Below are 16,465 nucleotides of genomic sequence, written 5' to 3' on the forward strand. Positions count from 1 at the left end.
CAGGCAACACCTTAAAGATTACAAGACATTCATGAGTCACTAAAGCTCAAGATGAGAATGTAAAGGTTTACAGAACCCACAAGAAGTCCATGAATGAATTCACTCTCTGCTTCAATGCATCCTCTCCTCCACAACACAATTCCCAGTTTGATCTCCACATACCTGAAGAAGTGAGCTGTGACTTACCAAAGCTCATAAGGGAATTAATGTTGCTAGTCTTTTAATATGCCACTGTATTTTTGATTGCCTCATTAGTTGCTCCTAAATTACAAAATTCCCCCTCTTTAAAGAAACAGTTAAGTTTTATCCTGAGGAGTTTACTGAGAGAGTTTCATATTGGCTGCTGTAGTTTTGTTGTTTGTTTGTTTGCACAGAACAAGATTAAACATGGCAGAAAAGATAAACTAAGGCAGGGGTGGTCAAACTGTGGCTCGGGAGCCACATGTGGCTCTTTCACACATATTATGTGGCTCTCCAAGCCCCCACTGCCTCATCAGCCAGCTTGAAAAAGGCATTTATCTCTCTAAATTACTTCTCAAAGCCAAGCCAGCCAATGGCTTGGAGAAGGCATTTAAAGTTAAAGTTGCTTTCTTTCCACTTCTCCCTTCTTCCCCATCTGTCTTCCCTCCTTCCCTGTCTTATGGCTCTCAAACATCTTACATTCATGTCTTGCGAACACCTGTCATTTATTCTATGTGGCTCTTACGTTAAGCAAGTTTGGCCACCCCTGAGCTAAGGTTTTTAAACTGATAAAACTGAACATCATGTTATTATGGTGACTGGTATTTTAACATGTTAAAACTAGCCCTGAATCTTGTGATAAGAGAAAACAGGAGTCAAAGATTCAGCTCTAGTTCTTAACCCAGGCTTTAAACCCTGTTTAAACAGGCAGATGTTTACAGGCAAAACTACATTCTTATAATCCACTGGCATCATCAAGTTTTAAAGGGTGTGACTTTCGTTAGGAAAACCCTACTACTCTTAAGAGAAAACAATTACGAAGGGCACTGCACAACCGTAATTAGCTTGTTCCCAATTTCTTTGCTACAGCTACATCTCAAAAGTCTACTGTGCTCATTCTGCACTTTCCCAAGCCCAATTAATGCTATCCATAAAGACAGTAACTGCAACCATACCCCTGCAAGACCTTCTTCAGCTGGTTGAGAATTCCCACGTTCTTCTGCATTGCTGATCTCTCTATCATTTAGCACGGTTTCTTGCCTGGCCTCAGTGTGCTTGATATTTGCAACATCATCTGGAAATGACTGGCATTCTGACAGTGAAACCTCACTGCTGTGATCTCCATTCTGCATCTTCTGGAACATATTTTCTTCACAAGTGGCACATATGGGAACTCCAATATTTACAGTTCCATTCCCTTCAAGCTCAAATGAGCAACTATCAGATATAGGTATCTTATTTATTCTGCTGGGCTGACTAGTACTATCAATAGAAGTTTCTCCTGAATATTTAGATCCAGGCAAATCTGTTCTGCGAGATGATTCTTTCCTCTCTGTTTGTTCAATCAACGTTTTTCCATGTTCCATACACTCTTTAGTGGGTTCAAAAGACACAGTGCTCTGTGTTTCAGGAAGAGGTATAGGATCTTCCTGTAAATGCTTTGCTTCTTTTTTATTCTCTTCAGCACGACAAGAGCCTGTAGCAGAATTTTCAAGGTTTGATTTTATAGAATAAAACTTGCTTAAAATATTATCACACAGCATGGAGATATCTGGAAAACTGGCTACTCTTTCTGCTTTTTTAATGTCATTAGCACTTTTTGTTTCCTTACTTAGTATTTTTGCAGAATTATTCAAAACCAAGTCATTGTCCATCTTGTTCACTTTTTTGCTTTCTGGCAGAGTAGCAGGATTGGGATGGTTCCCTGTTATTTTAATGCAGTGTCTATCCAACAAGTCACACAAGACAACTTGAAGCATTTTAGAATGAACAATCTTTTTTGCATTTCTTGTTTTCTGTGACAATTTCTTTGTCTTTGGGGGTATTAAACAATATTTGTGGGAAGGTTTTAATTCACAGAAAATATTTCTCAAGAGCACTTTACAGGGTTTGATTGTTATATCTGTTTTACTACTTTTACTTCTGCATGATTCTGCAGACCCTTCAAGGGAACTGTTAGCCAGTGTGGTCTCTCCTTCAAGATACACTTCATCCATTTCCACTTTTTTAGCACCAGGACTGCAGGAGAAATCCTCTTCAGATGCTGGGGGTTCACATTCTAAGGGGGTCTTTGCCTTCAGATGACTTTCACAATCACATTGCTGTTTTCCTGAGAATGCAGTAACTACTCGTTTCTTGCAGCTTTCTCGTGCTGTGTTAGGCTGTGACTGCTGTGATATGGAAAGAAGAGTTTTTATTTTGCCTGGGTGCTCCAGGATCAGTAACAATGAAAGGCAAGATATTACCCAACTTAACTCTACCTCTCATCCACCAACTTTCACATCTTTCGGTCTCATCCTTTTAGCCAGCTCTGATTGCAATTGAGATCAGATAGCAGACGACAGCAGATCTAAATATTTAAACATGGGTGTTCCCAGAACACATATAAAGCAAAAAGTGGGGGATGTAACTTAAAGCGTAAAAGGAGAATGTGATTTCAAACCTTCCCGACTACCATAGCACTTCCCCTCCACCTTTTCTAGGGTTGCCAATCCCCAGGTGGGGGCAAGGGATCCCCCTGTTTGGAGGCCCTCCCCCCACTTCAGGGTCATCAGAAAGCAGGGGAAGGGGAGGGAAATGTTTTCTGGGAACTCTATTATTCCCTATGGAGACTTATTCCCATAGGGAATAACGGAGAATTAATCTGTGAGTATCTGGGGCTCGGGGGGAGGGCTGTATTTTGAGGTAGATGCACCATATTTTCAGCATAGCATCCAGTGCCTCTCCCCAAAATACCCCCCAAGTTTCAAAAAGATTGGACCAGAGGCCCAGTTCTATGAGCCCCAAAAGAAGATGCCCCTATCCTTCATTATTTCCTATGGAAGGAAGGCATTTAAAAGGTGTGCAGTCCCTTTAAATGTGATGGCCAGAACGCCCTTTGGAGATCGATTATGCTTGTCACAGCCTTGCTCCTGGCTCCACTCCCAAAGTCTTCTGGCTCCACCCCCAAAGTCTCCTGGCTCCACCCCCAAAGTCCCCAGATATTTCTTGAATTGGACTTGGCAACCCTAACTTTTTCCTACCTACCTCACTTCCAGCATCAGACCAAAGAGGGGTTTAGATAAAAATATGGAGCACAGGTCCATCAGTGGCTATTAGCCACAGTGTGTGTGTATATATAAAATTTTTTGCCACTGTGTGACACAGAGTGTTGGACTGGATGGGCCATTAGCCTGATCCAACATGGCTTCTCTTATGTTCTTAAGGCATAATGACTGTAGAAGTCTGACTCTACAGAGCAACATGGTAGGCTTGGGTAAGGTTCAACATATCCCACACTCTCCCTTTGCAGGACTGGAAGAATTCCACATTTTAAAACACTGGTCTACCACCACCACTTTGTAGCTTTGCCCTCATAAATGAGGTGATTTTATTCTGGTTATTTAAATTCAATTCTCATTCTACCCTGGAGTTTCAGGCTGATCAATATTTAAGTAGAATTACAAAATACAGTGAATTAAAATTATCCTATTTGCATACCTCCAAGCCAAAAAAAGCCCTTGGTACACTCTGATGAAATGCTCAGGTAAACCTCCAAAAGATGCAAGAACAAACAGAAGTCGTCTAACACCTTAAAAATGAAAAGATTTACTGTGGTTTAAGCTTTCATGATCTAGGATCCATTTTACCATGAAGTGAATCCTCAGCTGGCAGAAAACACACACATACATATCTATCAACCTAGACAAGCAGATCACACACAGTCTTCTTAGCTTTGTTAACATCCATAGCGGATTAGAACTGTCTGATTTGGAAAATGCAAGCACATTTCCCCAAAAATTCTAATAACTGTAAGTCCTTACTACAATCTCCCACTGAAAAACAGAAACATTTTCCCTAGGAATAGGGCCTTATAGGATATTAAAATGTCCCACTACTGGTTTCTGAACAATAGCCTTTTTATGTTAGGCTTGCAAACTGTCATGGGTGCTGGGGACCCTGTAGAGGAAGTTGAGCCTGCAGCAGAAACTGTGCCCCTGCCACCTGCACCGGTGCCCCTGCCTCCTGCTGGAGAAGATCCCAGCCCCCCTGCCTCGCCCTCTCGGGTGGCGCGTGTGCGTGACCGCCTCCGTCAGGACCTCAGGGATCGGAGGAGGGCGGCACGCTCACAAGCAAGACGCTCCCTGAGCCCTGAGTTTTGAGAGGATTCTGGCCCTTCTAAGAGCAAGGATGCTTGAGTTGCAACAGGATCCTGGCTGCCTCTCTGAGCCAGCAATTAGCCCAAATGGGCAACAGCCAGCAGAGGGCTATATAGCTGTAGGCTTTGGGAGGAGGCTTTGTGGAAGCAACTAGTCATCTACCTGACGTCCTAGCATCCACTTCGGCTTTTGACTTTGGACCTCCTGACCTTGGCTTGACTTCTGGACCCCCTGACTACGGCTTCTGAACCTCTGACCTACGATACCTGGACAACGATTTGGTTTTGGCACCTTGGACACTCTTGCTCACCGGTTACAGACCTTGGACTGCCCCTGGACTTCGCCTGGCCTGGCCCCAGCTCGTGACAGATTGCTTCCACCCACACAAACACCCATTCCACAGGATGGATGCTGAAGCAAGTGGAACCGCAGGACTACTGGCTGCCCTCCAAGCCCAGGTACAGCAGCTGACACAGGCAGTAGTGCACTTGCAGCAACAGCCTGCAGCCAGTGCTCCAGCCAAGTGCCCAGTTCCCCCACCTGACAGATTTGGGGGTGCTGTGGAAGAATTTCCTGCGTTCCTGGCACAGTGTCAGCTGTACTTTGAACTAAGAGCACGGGACTTCCCCAATGACAAGACGAAGGTGTGTTTTATCATTAGTCTGTTAAAGGGGCAGGCGGCCAAGTGGGCCACACCCCTACTGGTTGGGTCCTCTCCCCTACTGACTGATTACCAGGGGTTTGAGGCCCACCTGTCTGCTGCCTTCTCCAACCCAGTCCAAGCAGCCACAGCCAACCGGAAAATCAGGGCCCTGAAACAAGGCCAGTCCTCGGTGGCTCAGTATGCCACCGAATTCAAGCTCCTGGCCCAAGACTTGGCGTGGAATGAGGCTGCTCAGATGGACCAGTTTACCGAGGGGTTGGCAGAGGAAGTCCTGGACGAACTGGCCAGGGTGGAGCGGCCCCCCACGCTCCAGGAACTTATCACCCTCTGCCTCCGCATCGATGGCCGCCTGGAAAGTCGCCGCCAAGCCAAGACCCGAGGGCGCCAGCTCCCTGCGCCATGCCACTTGGCTCCTCTCCCATCCCCAGCTAGTACCAGAGACGAGGGTGAGCCTATGCAGCTTGGAGCTGCTCGACCCCGCCTGACTCCAGAAGAAAAGGCCAGACGCCGCACGCAGAACCTGTGCCTCTACTGCGGCACGGCAGGCCACTATGCCTCTGGCTGCCCTGCTAAACATCGAATACCCAGACCTACATTGCCACCGTCGCCAAAAGGCCAGCCCCAGGCGTAAGTGGACCCTCCAGCCTGGGGCGACTAGCTGGGTCCTCCGAACAACAGGCTGATACCCCGGGCCCGTTCCTGCTACCAGTCAAACTCCATCTGCCCGATGGACGCTGGCTGTTCGTGTATGCCATGCTGGACTCGGGAGCGGCCCACTGTTTCGTAGATGCCGCCTTTGTAAAGCAGCACCAGATCCCAGTGCAGCCAAAAGAGATTCCGACGCTGGTGGAGGCTATTGACGGGCGCCTCCTCCGTTCTGGCCCCGTCACCCAGGAGACCTGTCCCATCACCTTCCACGTCCAGCAGCACCAAGAACAGCTGCAGTTTGATGTCGCCCGCATGCCTCGCTTCCCGCTGATTCTAGGCCTTTCCTGGCTGAAGCTGCACAACCCCATCGTGGACTGGGCTCAGCAAGAACTACGCTTCCGAGACCCATGCCCCCATCTGACTCCTCCCACCACTCTAGCAGCCGGCATCCCGAGTGGTGGTCCTCAGCTCCCTCAGAAGTATGCAGATTTCGCCGATGTCTTTGAAGAGACAGGAGCAGATCAGCTTCCCCCTCACCGACCCTATGACTGTGCCATTGATTTGGTACCTGGGGCACCACTCCCGGTGGGGCGTCTGTACCCAATGTCGGAGCCTGAGTTGGCAGCTTTGCGAGACTACCTGGACAAGAACCTGAAGCGCGGATTCATCCGACCCTCAACTTCTCCCCTGTCTGCTCCAGTCCTCTTCGTGAAGAAGAAAAGCGGGGAGCTCCGGCTGTGCAATGACTACCGGGCCCTGAACAAGATCACCATCCGCGACCGGTACCCTCTACCACTGATCCCTGAACTCTTGGATCGTTTAAAGGGGGCCCAAATCTACACCAAGCTGGACCTCCGCGGAGCGTACAATTTGGTGCGCATACGGCCCGGAGACGAATGGAAGACCGCGTTTGGGACCCGATACGGGCAGTACGAGCACCTGGTGATGCCCTTCGGATTGACCAACGCCCCCGCTGTCTTCCAGAGGTTCATGAATGATGTATTCCGGGACCTGCTCGACCGCTTCGTGATCATATACCTAGATGACATTCTAATTTACTCCCGCAATCCTGCCCAGCATGCCGAGCACGTCCGCCAGGTCCTACAGCGCCTACGAGCCCATGGCCTCTACGCCAAGCTGGAGAAGTGCGACTTTGACCTGCGCTCCGTCGAGTTCCTTGGTCACATTGTGTCACCACAGGGAATCCTCATGGACCCGAAAAAGGTGGAAGCGGTCCTGACCTGGCAGGCCCCTCAGAATCGCAAAGACCTGCAGCGGTTCCTTGGTTTTGCCAACTACTATCGGCAATTCATCCCAGCCTATGCATCTCTGACAACACCCCTGACTCAACTACTCCGCCCCAAAGAACCTTTCCACTGGTCCCCAGAGGCCGATAACGCTTTCTCCACCCTGAAGACCCGCTTCGCCACCGGGCCACTCCTGAGATACCCCGACCCCCAGCTTCCCTTTACGGTGGAAGCTGATGCCTCCAACGTGGCCCTGGGAGCAGTGCTGTCCCAGCGCGAGGAGCCGTCCCAGCCACTCCAGCCCTGCGCCTATTACTCACGCCAGCTCACTGCGGCAGAGAGGAACTACACCATCTGGGAGAGGGAGTTGCTCGCGATCAAGGTGGCTTTTGAGGTTTGGAGACATTACCTTGAAGGGGCTCGCCACCCTGTCCAAGTGCTCACCGACCACCGGAACTTGGAGCATCTCCAGACCACCCGCCGTCTCAACCAGCGCCAGATCCGGTGGTCCCTATTCTTCTCCCGCTTTGACTTCAAGATCACCTACATCCCCCATACCCAGAACCGGAAAGCCGATGCGCTCTCGCGGAAACCGGAATACGCTCCTGCTTCGACTGAGACAGTGCCTGCTGCTCCCATCCTGCCACCCTCAGTGTTTGCAGCCACCTCCACTTCACCAGCACTCGTGGAGGACATTCGTGCTAGCCAGGCCAATGATCCCTGGGTCCAGCAACACCTCCAGGCACTCCAAGATGGCTCAACAGGCGAGTTCACGACTCGAGGCGGCCTCTTGCTACACCACGAACGCCTCTATGTGCCGCCCGGGCCCTTGCGGGCAGAAGTACTACGCATGACCCACGATGCGTTACCCGCTGGGCACTTTGGACAACATAAGACCACCCACTTGCTGACACGGGAATTCTGGTGGCCACGAGTTCGCTCCGATGTTGCCCATTATGTCAGCTCCTGTGACGTCTGCCGACGGGCCAAAGACGTCCCAGCCAAACCCTCGGGGTTGTTACAGCCCTTGCCCACACCCTCAGGACCCTGGGATACCATCTCGATGGACTTCATCACGGAACTTCCACGATCCAAGGGTCAGACGTGCATCTTGGTGGTCGTCGACCTATTTACCAAGATGGCCCACTTCATTCCGTGCCCGAAACTTCCCACAGCTCAGGAGACAGCCCAGCTCTACCTGCAACACATCTTTCGTCTGCACGGACTCCCAGCCCACCTGATCTCAGACCGGGGGCCCCAGTTCTCCTCTCGGTTCTGGCAAGCCCTCCATTCCAGCCTGGGGACTCGAGTGCACCTGTCCTCAGCTTACCACCCACAGACAGATGGTCAGACAGAGCGCACCAATGCCACGCTAGAGCAATATCTCCGCTGTTACACCTGCTACCAGCAGGACGACTGGACCACTCTGTTGCCTCTAGCGGAATTTGCATACAACAACGCGGTCCATTCCTCCACCCAAATGACCCCGTTTGCTGCAACCTACGGGTACCACCCTCGGTTCTTCCCGGCGATCCTGCCACCCACGAATGTCCCCGCCGTTGAGGCCTACCTGCAAGAACTCCGCGCCAGCCAAGACTTGCTCCGAGAGCAGCTACAGCGGGCCAAGGAAGCCTATAAACTAGCTGCGGACCGGAAGAGGCAGGAAGGCCCCCCAATCCAGCCGGGGGATCAGGTGTGGCTCTCAACTCGCTACCTGCGCCGGCCTGGTCGGTCTCACAAGCTGGATGCGCGGTTCATTGGACCCTACCCTGTCTTAGAACAAATAAACCCCGTCGCCTTCAGGCTCCAGTTGCCACCCCACCTCCGCATTCACCCCGTGTTCCATCGCTCCCTCCTTGTTCCAGCTGCACGCCCTGACCCAGCTCGGCCTCCTTCTCCACCGCCACCACCACCAGTGTTGGTGGATGATGAAGAAGAATACGAGGTGCGCCAGATCCTGGACTCCCGGTACCATCGTGGAGGCCTCCAGTACCTTGTGGACTGGGAGGGATACGGCCCAGAAGACCGGTCTTGGGAGCCCGTGGACAATCTTCATGCCCCAGACTTGGTGCAACGGTTCCACAACGACCACCCCGACCTCCCAGGCCCCTCGACGGAGGGGGGCCCTGGGGGGGGGGATAGTGTCATGGGTGCTGGGGACCCTGTAGAGGAAGTTGAGCCTGCAGCAGAAACTGTGCCCCTGCCACCTGCACCGGTGCCCCTGCCTCCTGCTGGAGAAGATCCCAGCCCCCCTGCCTCGCCCTCTCGGGTGGCGCGTGTGCGTGACCGCCTCCGTCAGGACCTCAGGGATCGGAGGAGGGCGGCACGCTCACAAGCAAGACGCTCCCTGAGCCCTGAGTTTTGAGAGGATTCTGGCCCTTCTAAGAGCAAGGATGCTTGAGTTGCAACAGGATCCTGGCTGCCTCTCTGAGCCAGCAATTAGCCCAAATGGGCAACAGCCAGCAGAGGGCTATATAGCTGTAGGCTTTGGGAGGAGGCTTTGTGGAAGCAACTAGTCATCTACCTGACGTCCTAGCATCCACTTCGGCTTTTGACTTTGGACCTCCTGACCTTGGCTTGACTTCTGGACCCCCTGACTACGGCTTCTGAACCTCTGACCTACGATACCTGGACAACGATTTGGTTTTGGCACCTTGGACACTCTTGCTCACCGGTTACAGACCTTGGACTGCCCCTGGACTTCGCCTGGCCTGGCCCCAGCTCGTGACACAAACTCACTGACCTCTTTTGTTATATATGCAGAGCCAGTAATGGTATGTTATGGGTGGGGCTACAGCTTAGATCTAGAGCACCTGAAGAAAGTTACTGGTTTAATACCCAGGATATCCAGTTAAAAGGACCAGGTAGTAAGTGAAGTGAAAGGCCTTGGCCTGAGACCCACCCTGGAGAGTAAGAGTAGACAAGACTGACTTTTTTGGACCTGTGGTCTAACAGGTAAAATCCAGGCCTCAGATTCAGCGGGAGTTCACAGGAGAGCAGCTCCTAAATCTTTCTGACAGTTTCACCTCCTCCTTCCCACCTTGTCCATTGAAAAGTAGGTGCAGTTGCATAACAATCCCTGAATGAGCTCCACCACCTATTTTTCTACAAAGCGACCCCTGGTAAAATCTATGTCCTCTCTGTGAAGCCATCATCTTCCCACATATGCAGAAACATTCACAGAGGCAACAGAGCATCCAAACCAGAATGTTGAGCACTTCCATCTGTGAGCCACCATTTTCTCTAAATTTTTCCCCTTCCCTGCCACCAGGAGGTTAAAAAAAAAAAAACACTGATAATTGCTATTATACTGTACCATAGTAACTGCACAACAACAGACTGCCACAAGTTTCCATCTTTAAAAAAAATCCTGTAGCCCTTTTTGTTGAATCTATTTAAAGGAAAAGGTATACTTCTGCAACAAAAAAAAGCTATCCGCTTTTTAAAAAATAAGAGCTGGGAGCTCAGAAGTTCTAATAGATTGTGGCAAGAGATTGTTATAAGGTTATAGCACTACAGAAATCTAATAAAGTTCTCTAGTGGTGTGGGTGGGGAATTATACCAATATGAACAGAGCGTTTAAAAATACACACTTTCCCCTTCCATTCAGCATGAAAACATCCTTTGCTGCAATCTTTCGGAAAAGTAATTTAAAATCAGATTTGGAAAAGACGGGAGTAAAACAAATGAAACTCTGGGACATGACGGGGTGGGGGGGAAATCTGATGAAGCAGGTTTTCCTTCTAAGAAAGTATGCCAAATCTACCGGTCTTTTAAGATGCCATCAGAATCCTATATGTTTTTGCTGCAACAGGTTAATATGGTACAACTCTGGCATTTGATTCAGGAAAAGGGGTTCAAGAAACACAAAACAACTACCAGGAATGTCCCTATATATGACCTTGCTGTTCAATGTTTTTGCCCCCCTCTATAGTATCGGTCTTGCCACAGTTGCTGAGATTATCTGCTATGCAAGCGCTTTTCCAGTGCACCTGCTATCTGCTTGTGATAGACACATGGATTATCTGAAATGATCTAAGAAGATCTGAATGGGGGGTGAGTCCTTGGGAAAGGGATACATGACCTATCCTATAATTACAGAAATTATCTTGGGAACCAGAATGCAACACAGGGTAGGAAGCATATTTGGGGGGATTGAATTTCATTGCTAGGAACAATCACAATATTATCTGGTTGGCACCTATCCTTGTTAAAGAAAATCTGAAAACTAACCAGCAAACAAAGGGATTCAGAACTGGGATGTGCCTTGAAACCTGCATTACAAAGGTGAAAAAAGTCTCTAGCAGCTAATCCTCAAGCACATGGAGCAGAAATATCTGATTATAACCAGAATATGTGCTGATTGCCTTCTGCATCAGAAGCAATTGATGGGCTGGAAAGAGTATCCTTCTCCCATGAAACTCAAATGTGTTCAGAAAAGCCAGCATGCATAACACGACTTTTCACCTGGGTTCTGCACCTGTTAAACACCACTGCTGTTTTGGCAACATCCAGAACATCCAAGTCTGTTTCCCATAACACCACCGCTGTGTGTGCCATCTCAGCCTTCAAGCAGTTTTCTCTACTATTACATTTCTCATTCTCCCTCCACTGCCTTGACCCCTGGGATTTTCTGACTGTTATTTTATTCTTCAATAGAGCTGTTCTCTAAAATGTCATCAAGATATGTGGGGCACACAAGGAATTCTTCCCTCAAGATACCGTTGCTTCCCTGATGTCTATTTTTAGGTATTTCTGATGCCTTGTCAATCATGTCGGCCTCTTTTCTGGACATTATTTCTTTGAGCATTCCATTTTTGCAAGAATTATATAAATTCAGGCACATTCATATTTTTTACTTTGCTATTCAGAGTTAGTGCCAAGTGTTCACTGAAGTTCTCTGTCTGGCAGCCATTAGGCCCATTTGTCTCAACTCAGAGTGTGTCCCTGCTCACTGAGGTCAGTTGAGGTCCCATGCATAAACAACTGGTTTTAAGCAGAAAGACATTATGGTAACTAATGTAATGCAGGCAGCACACCGCATCCTCAAGCTGTATTCCCTTTGTTCTAAACATTATTTTTGTCTACCTACCCCCTCTTATTTCCATCAAAGTCTCTCTTCTCATTTTTGCCCCGTTTCCCCAAATCCTTCCCAAAGCCACAACTCACAAAAATGTTAAGAGAGGAACACAGACTGAAATCTCTAAGCAGTTCCTGAAAAGCATTCAAGGCACCCTTCCTGTCTGTGGTCAGACCAGGTACTCATTTCTGTACTTGAACATACCAGATTCAACACTTGGTGCATATATTTTAGTTGCCGGTCGGCACAGAGACCCCCCTTCTCTTTAGCATAACTTGGGGATGAGAAATTCCTGAAGATTTGGGGGTGGAGCATTTGAGGAAAGAAAGAAACTCAATGGATGTCCACCCACCAGAGCTGCCATTTTTTCCAAAGGAACTCATCTGTAGTCTTGAGATCAGCTGTAATTCCAGATCTCCAACCCCACCTACTGGTTGGCAACCCAAAAAATGCATTCCAGCTCCACACACACACAGAATGCTAACTATATCCTTTATTCCCTGGCTCAGCACAAACTGTTATTTATTTATTAGCGGTGCTTCACTTGTTTAAAGTTGCCCTGATTTCCACCAATTTCTCCATCAGGACTTGGGAGAGCACCACAAAAAATGCTAATACTATCACTGAGAACCACTGGGGGGAGTAGGGTTGCCAATCCCCAGGTGGGGGTAGGGGATCCCCTTGTTTGGAGGCCCTCCCCCCACTTAAGGGTCATCAGAAAGTGGGGGGAAGGGAATGTCTAATGGGCACTCCATTATTTCCTATGGAGACCAATTCCCATAGGGGATAATGGAGAATTGATCTAAGGGTCTGGGGCTCGGGGGGGGGCTGTTTTTTGAGGTAGAGGCACCAAATTTGCAGCACAGCATCCGATGCCTCTCCTCAAAGCACCTTCTAAGTTTCAAAAGGATTGGACTAGAGGGTCCAACTCTATGAGCTCCCAAAGAAGGTGCTCCTATCCTTCATTATTTCCAGTGGAGGGAAGGCATTTAAAAGGGTGGGGTCCCTTTAAATGTGATGGCCAGAACACCCTCTGGAGTTCAATTCTGCTGGTCACAATCTTGCTCCTGTCTCCACCTCCAAAGTCCCGAGATATTTCTTGAATTGGACTTGGCAACCCTATAGGGAAGATACCCTCCTTCTTAGTATATAAAACCCCTAAAGGGTTGAGGAAGAAATTCTTCACAATCTCAAGCCTTCCGTGCCTTCTGGAAGATTCCTTCCCTCTGGAAAGCCCCCCATCGGGGTACTGCAACTGCAAAGTGGGAGCGGCATATGGAGCTCCGCCTATTCCCCCTCTACGACAAACCTTTGCTCCCCCCCTCCCTTAGATCGCCCTCTCAAGGGGGGGGGGGGAGGTGGAAAGATGCGGAGCAAGAGATCCCGTCTCCGTTGAAAGTTTCTGCACATGCCTCCGTCGCTTACCGGCCTCCACCTTTTCTTGCGTGAGCGTGCGCATATTCAGGCCCGCCGGGCGGTGTACCACGTGACGAGAGCGCGGGCGGCGTGGAAACAGCACACCTGAAAAGCAGCTAGGAAAGCACAAGCGTCCCAAAATGGGCGGGGCTTCGTTAATATTTGTAACGGTTGAAGCTAAGAATTGTGGGCGGGGCCGACTGAAGGAAATGTCTCTGTTAGGCTTTTGAGCGTGGGCGGAGCGGTTTTCATTCTACAAGATGGAGAAAGTTATGTTTTCAAAATGTAAGAAGAAATTGGACCCTTTCAAATCATAGCTCCGTCCCCCCCCCCTTCTCTCTCGCGCGCACACACAAGAAGCCATGAATTATTTATTTTAATGTTTTTAATAAATATGCCAGCTTTCTACCAAAAAGTTTCCCAAGATGGCTAACGCTACATAAAAATGCACTTTACCAAGGTACGTTTTTAGAAAGTTGTTTCAAAGCCAGCTGAAATAGTTCAAAGCCTTAAAACGGAAACGGGTGTGCACCTAAGGTTACCAATTTCTAGGTGGGGCCATAATTACAACCGGACTCCAGATATCAATTCCTCTGGAAAAAATGGTAGCTTTGGAGGGATAACGGCTTCATCACATCCCTGCCCCGAGCTTCCTACCCAAACTCCACTGTCCCAGATGTCCAATAATTTCCCCACAAAGTTAGAACCCCTTATTAAGAACAAGCATTTAAAGATCCGCTTCCTAATCCACCCAATGACACAGTCAATTCAGCGACTTAGAAAATACATGTCTTCATTTGGATACAGAACACCCCTGAGCATGAGTTCACTTGATTTATGCACATCTTGACATCTGGTCAATAGGACCAACCAGGGTAGTCACAAAAGCAGCCTGTGAAGATTTTGTAGCATACAGTTAGGAAACCTTAACCATAGATTACACTGCAGGGCTTGCCTCATTTCTGCTACTGGAATTGCTGGCAATGGAAACAGGAGGCACTTGCATTGAACACCACATCTTCAGAAGTGTGCAACACCAACCCCTGGTTTAGTGGCAACTTCACGTAGGCTTGGCAACCTTGCTGCACCTGTTGGATTCTAGTATGGCAGCTTTCCTTTAGCCTCTGTTTCCATCTGAACCTTGAAACCCTTTGCTTCCACCTAGATTTGTCATGCTTAGTGCCGTAAACTGTGGTTGAAAAGGTGACATATCTTTGAAGATAAAGAAGTCAGCACAGTTTAAACTGCTGGGTGGGGAGATTTGTTAAGTGCAGCTATAAATGCTGCAAAGTACTTGTAAAGTTTTAAAAATAAATTCTTCCCATCACAGTTGAGGGAATGTTTGCAACTGAACTGCCACTAACCAGATTAAATCTGTTTGGCAGATAAAGGCCTCTCTCTTTCCAAGTAATTGGTATTTTATCAAGATGAAATTAAATTCTCACCTTTAGCGTCAGGCTCTCTTAACAGTTCCTGGGAACAAATTGATCCGAACTGATCTATAATTTGTATTATACCAGAAAACGCAAACAAAGTCTCTACAAACAAAATTCAAAAAATACAAGTTATTGAAATGCTTTGAATATTCAAGAAGAGCCCCGTGGTGCAGAGTGTTAAAGCTGCAGTACTGCAGTCCTAAGCTCTGCTCAAGACCTGAGTTGATCCCCGACGGTAGCTGGGTTTTTAGGTAGCCAGTTCGAGGTTGACTCAGCCTTCCATCCTTCCAAGATCAGTAAAATGAGTACCCAGCTTGCTGGGGGGGAAGTGTAGATGACTGGGGAAGGCAATGGCAAACCACCCCATAAAAAGTCGGCCATGAAAACGCTGTGAAAGTAACGTCACCCCAGAGTTGGAAACGACTGGCGCTTGCACAGGGGACCTTTCATTTTCCTTTCCTTGAATATTCAAAACCCCTAAAGATGCATGCACAGAGAAATTTGGTGTAGCTCGAGGTACAAGACAGGATTCTTCCAGGGCATCCTATACATGCCACCTGCCACAAAGTATTATGGTGTGTCCTCTTCTGTCTCAGCATAATGACATCACTGACCTGAGGCAGGAGGGAGCTTAACCTTGAAGCATTAAGCATGGGGACATCCAGAGCCTTAGCTAGGATTTCATGTTTGGTGGGGCCCACAGCAGGATTTGTTGCTCGGGGGTGGGGGGAGGGAGATCGGGAGGCCACCCTGTTTGGTGGCCCTTGGCACTGTAAGCTGCCTTGAGTTCCACAAGCTAACCCCCTCTTTGCCTGGGCTCCCCCGGCAAAGCTCTGCTCCCCCACCCCTTTCTTATGCACTCCTTTCTCAGAGAGACAGAGACTTCTTGAACTGAAGTTGCTTGCTCGGAAGGCCAGCTGCAAGACGACCCCCCCCCCCCCCTTTGCTCTGCATGCTGTGTTAGGGAAGGGGAGAGAAAAAAGCAAAAAGACCAGCAGCAATGCTACTTGTTCGGAGAGGTGGTGAGCAAAGGGAAAAAATGGCAAGCCCTCCAATGGAGGGGCAATACAGCAGAGGACTGTTAACCTAATGGATTGAAATTCTTGGACCTGTGCTGGCTTGCAATCAGGACAAGACACAAACCATTCCTCCCTTTAGCTGTCTTCACACAATCTGGTCTTCTGCCACCCATTATCTTTTGTGCAAATCTGCAAACTCTGTATTTTCAAGTTGGATCACAAAGTTCAAAACGCCACTGTGCCTTGAAGGTGCATTCGTATGCTGTGCTGTAAGCCAAAATGCCCTCAAAACGAGGATGGGGAATTGTCAGGTGGGCACCTGGCTTAATCAGGATCTTTACCTGTGTATACAGGATTCCACGTCCAGAAATTAATGCTTAAAAATATTAAACATTCCAGAAAAATATAGGCTTGCATACAAGATAAAATACTCATAAAATCATTCATACAGTCCTAGGAAATATAGAGAGAGATATAGAGACAACACATGAGTAGACAAATTACCGATCGTAGTCTTCAAGAAGGCTCCAATGGCAACAATAGAGGACAGGGGAAATGGGACCCTCAACTGTGGCCAGAATCGGGGATGGATCTAGACAGCGGAACTGGGGTACTGCTAGATGCACACATGTGGGG

General features: G+C 48.6%; 1 protein-coding gene across 1 annotated transcript in view; it reads right to left on the reverse strand.

Annotated features, from left to right (window-relative positions):
* SPOCD1 (SPOC domain containing 1) overlaps positions 1-13,457 on the reverse strand; it is a 121,014-nt gene extending 107,557 nt beyond the window's left edge. Inside the window, exons 1-3 of the mRNA XM_060257907.1 lie at positions 13,384-13,457; positions 3,661-3,751; positions 1,137-2,351 (exon numbers count right to left, since the gene is read on the reverse strand). Coding sequence (XP_060113890.1) covers positions 1,137-2,177 — 1,041 coding nt within the window. The 5' untranslated portion in view covers positions 2,178-2,351; positions 3,661-3,751; positions 13,384-13,457. The remainder of the gene's footprint in view (positions 1-1,136; positions 2,352-3,660; positions 3,752-13,383) is intronic.
* Positions 13,458-16,465: the final 3,008 nt, after the last annotated feature.

Source organism: Heteronotia binoei, chromosome 17, assembly GCF_032191835.1.
Source record: "Heteronotia binoei isolate CCM8104 ecotype False Entrance Well chromosome 17, APGP_CSIRO_Hbin_v1, whole genome shotgun sequence".
In the NCBI taxonomy this organism is placed as follows: Eukaryota; Metazoa; Chordata; class Lepidosauria; order Squamata; family Gekkonidae; genus Heteronotia; species Heteronotia binoei.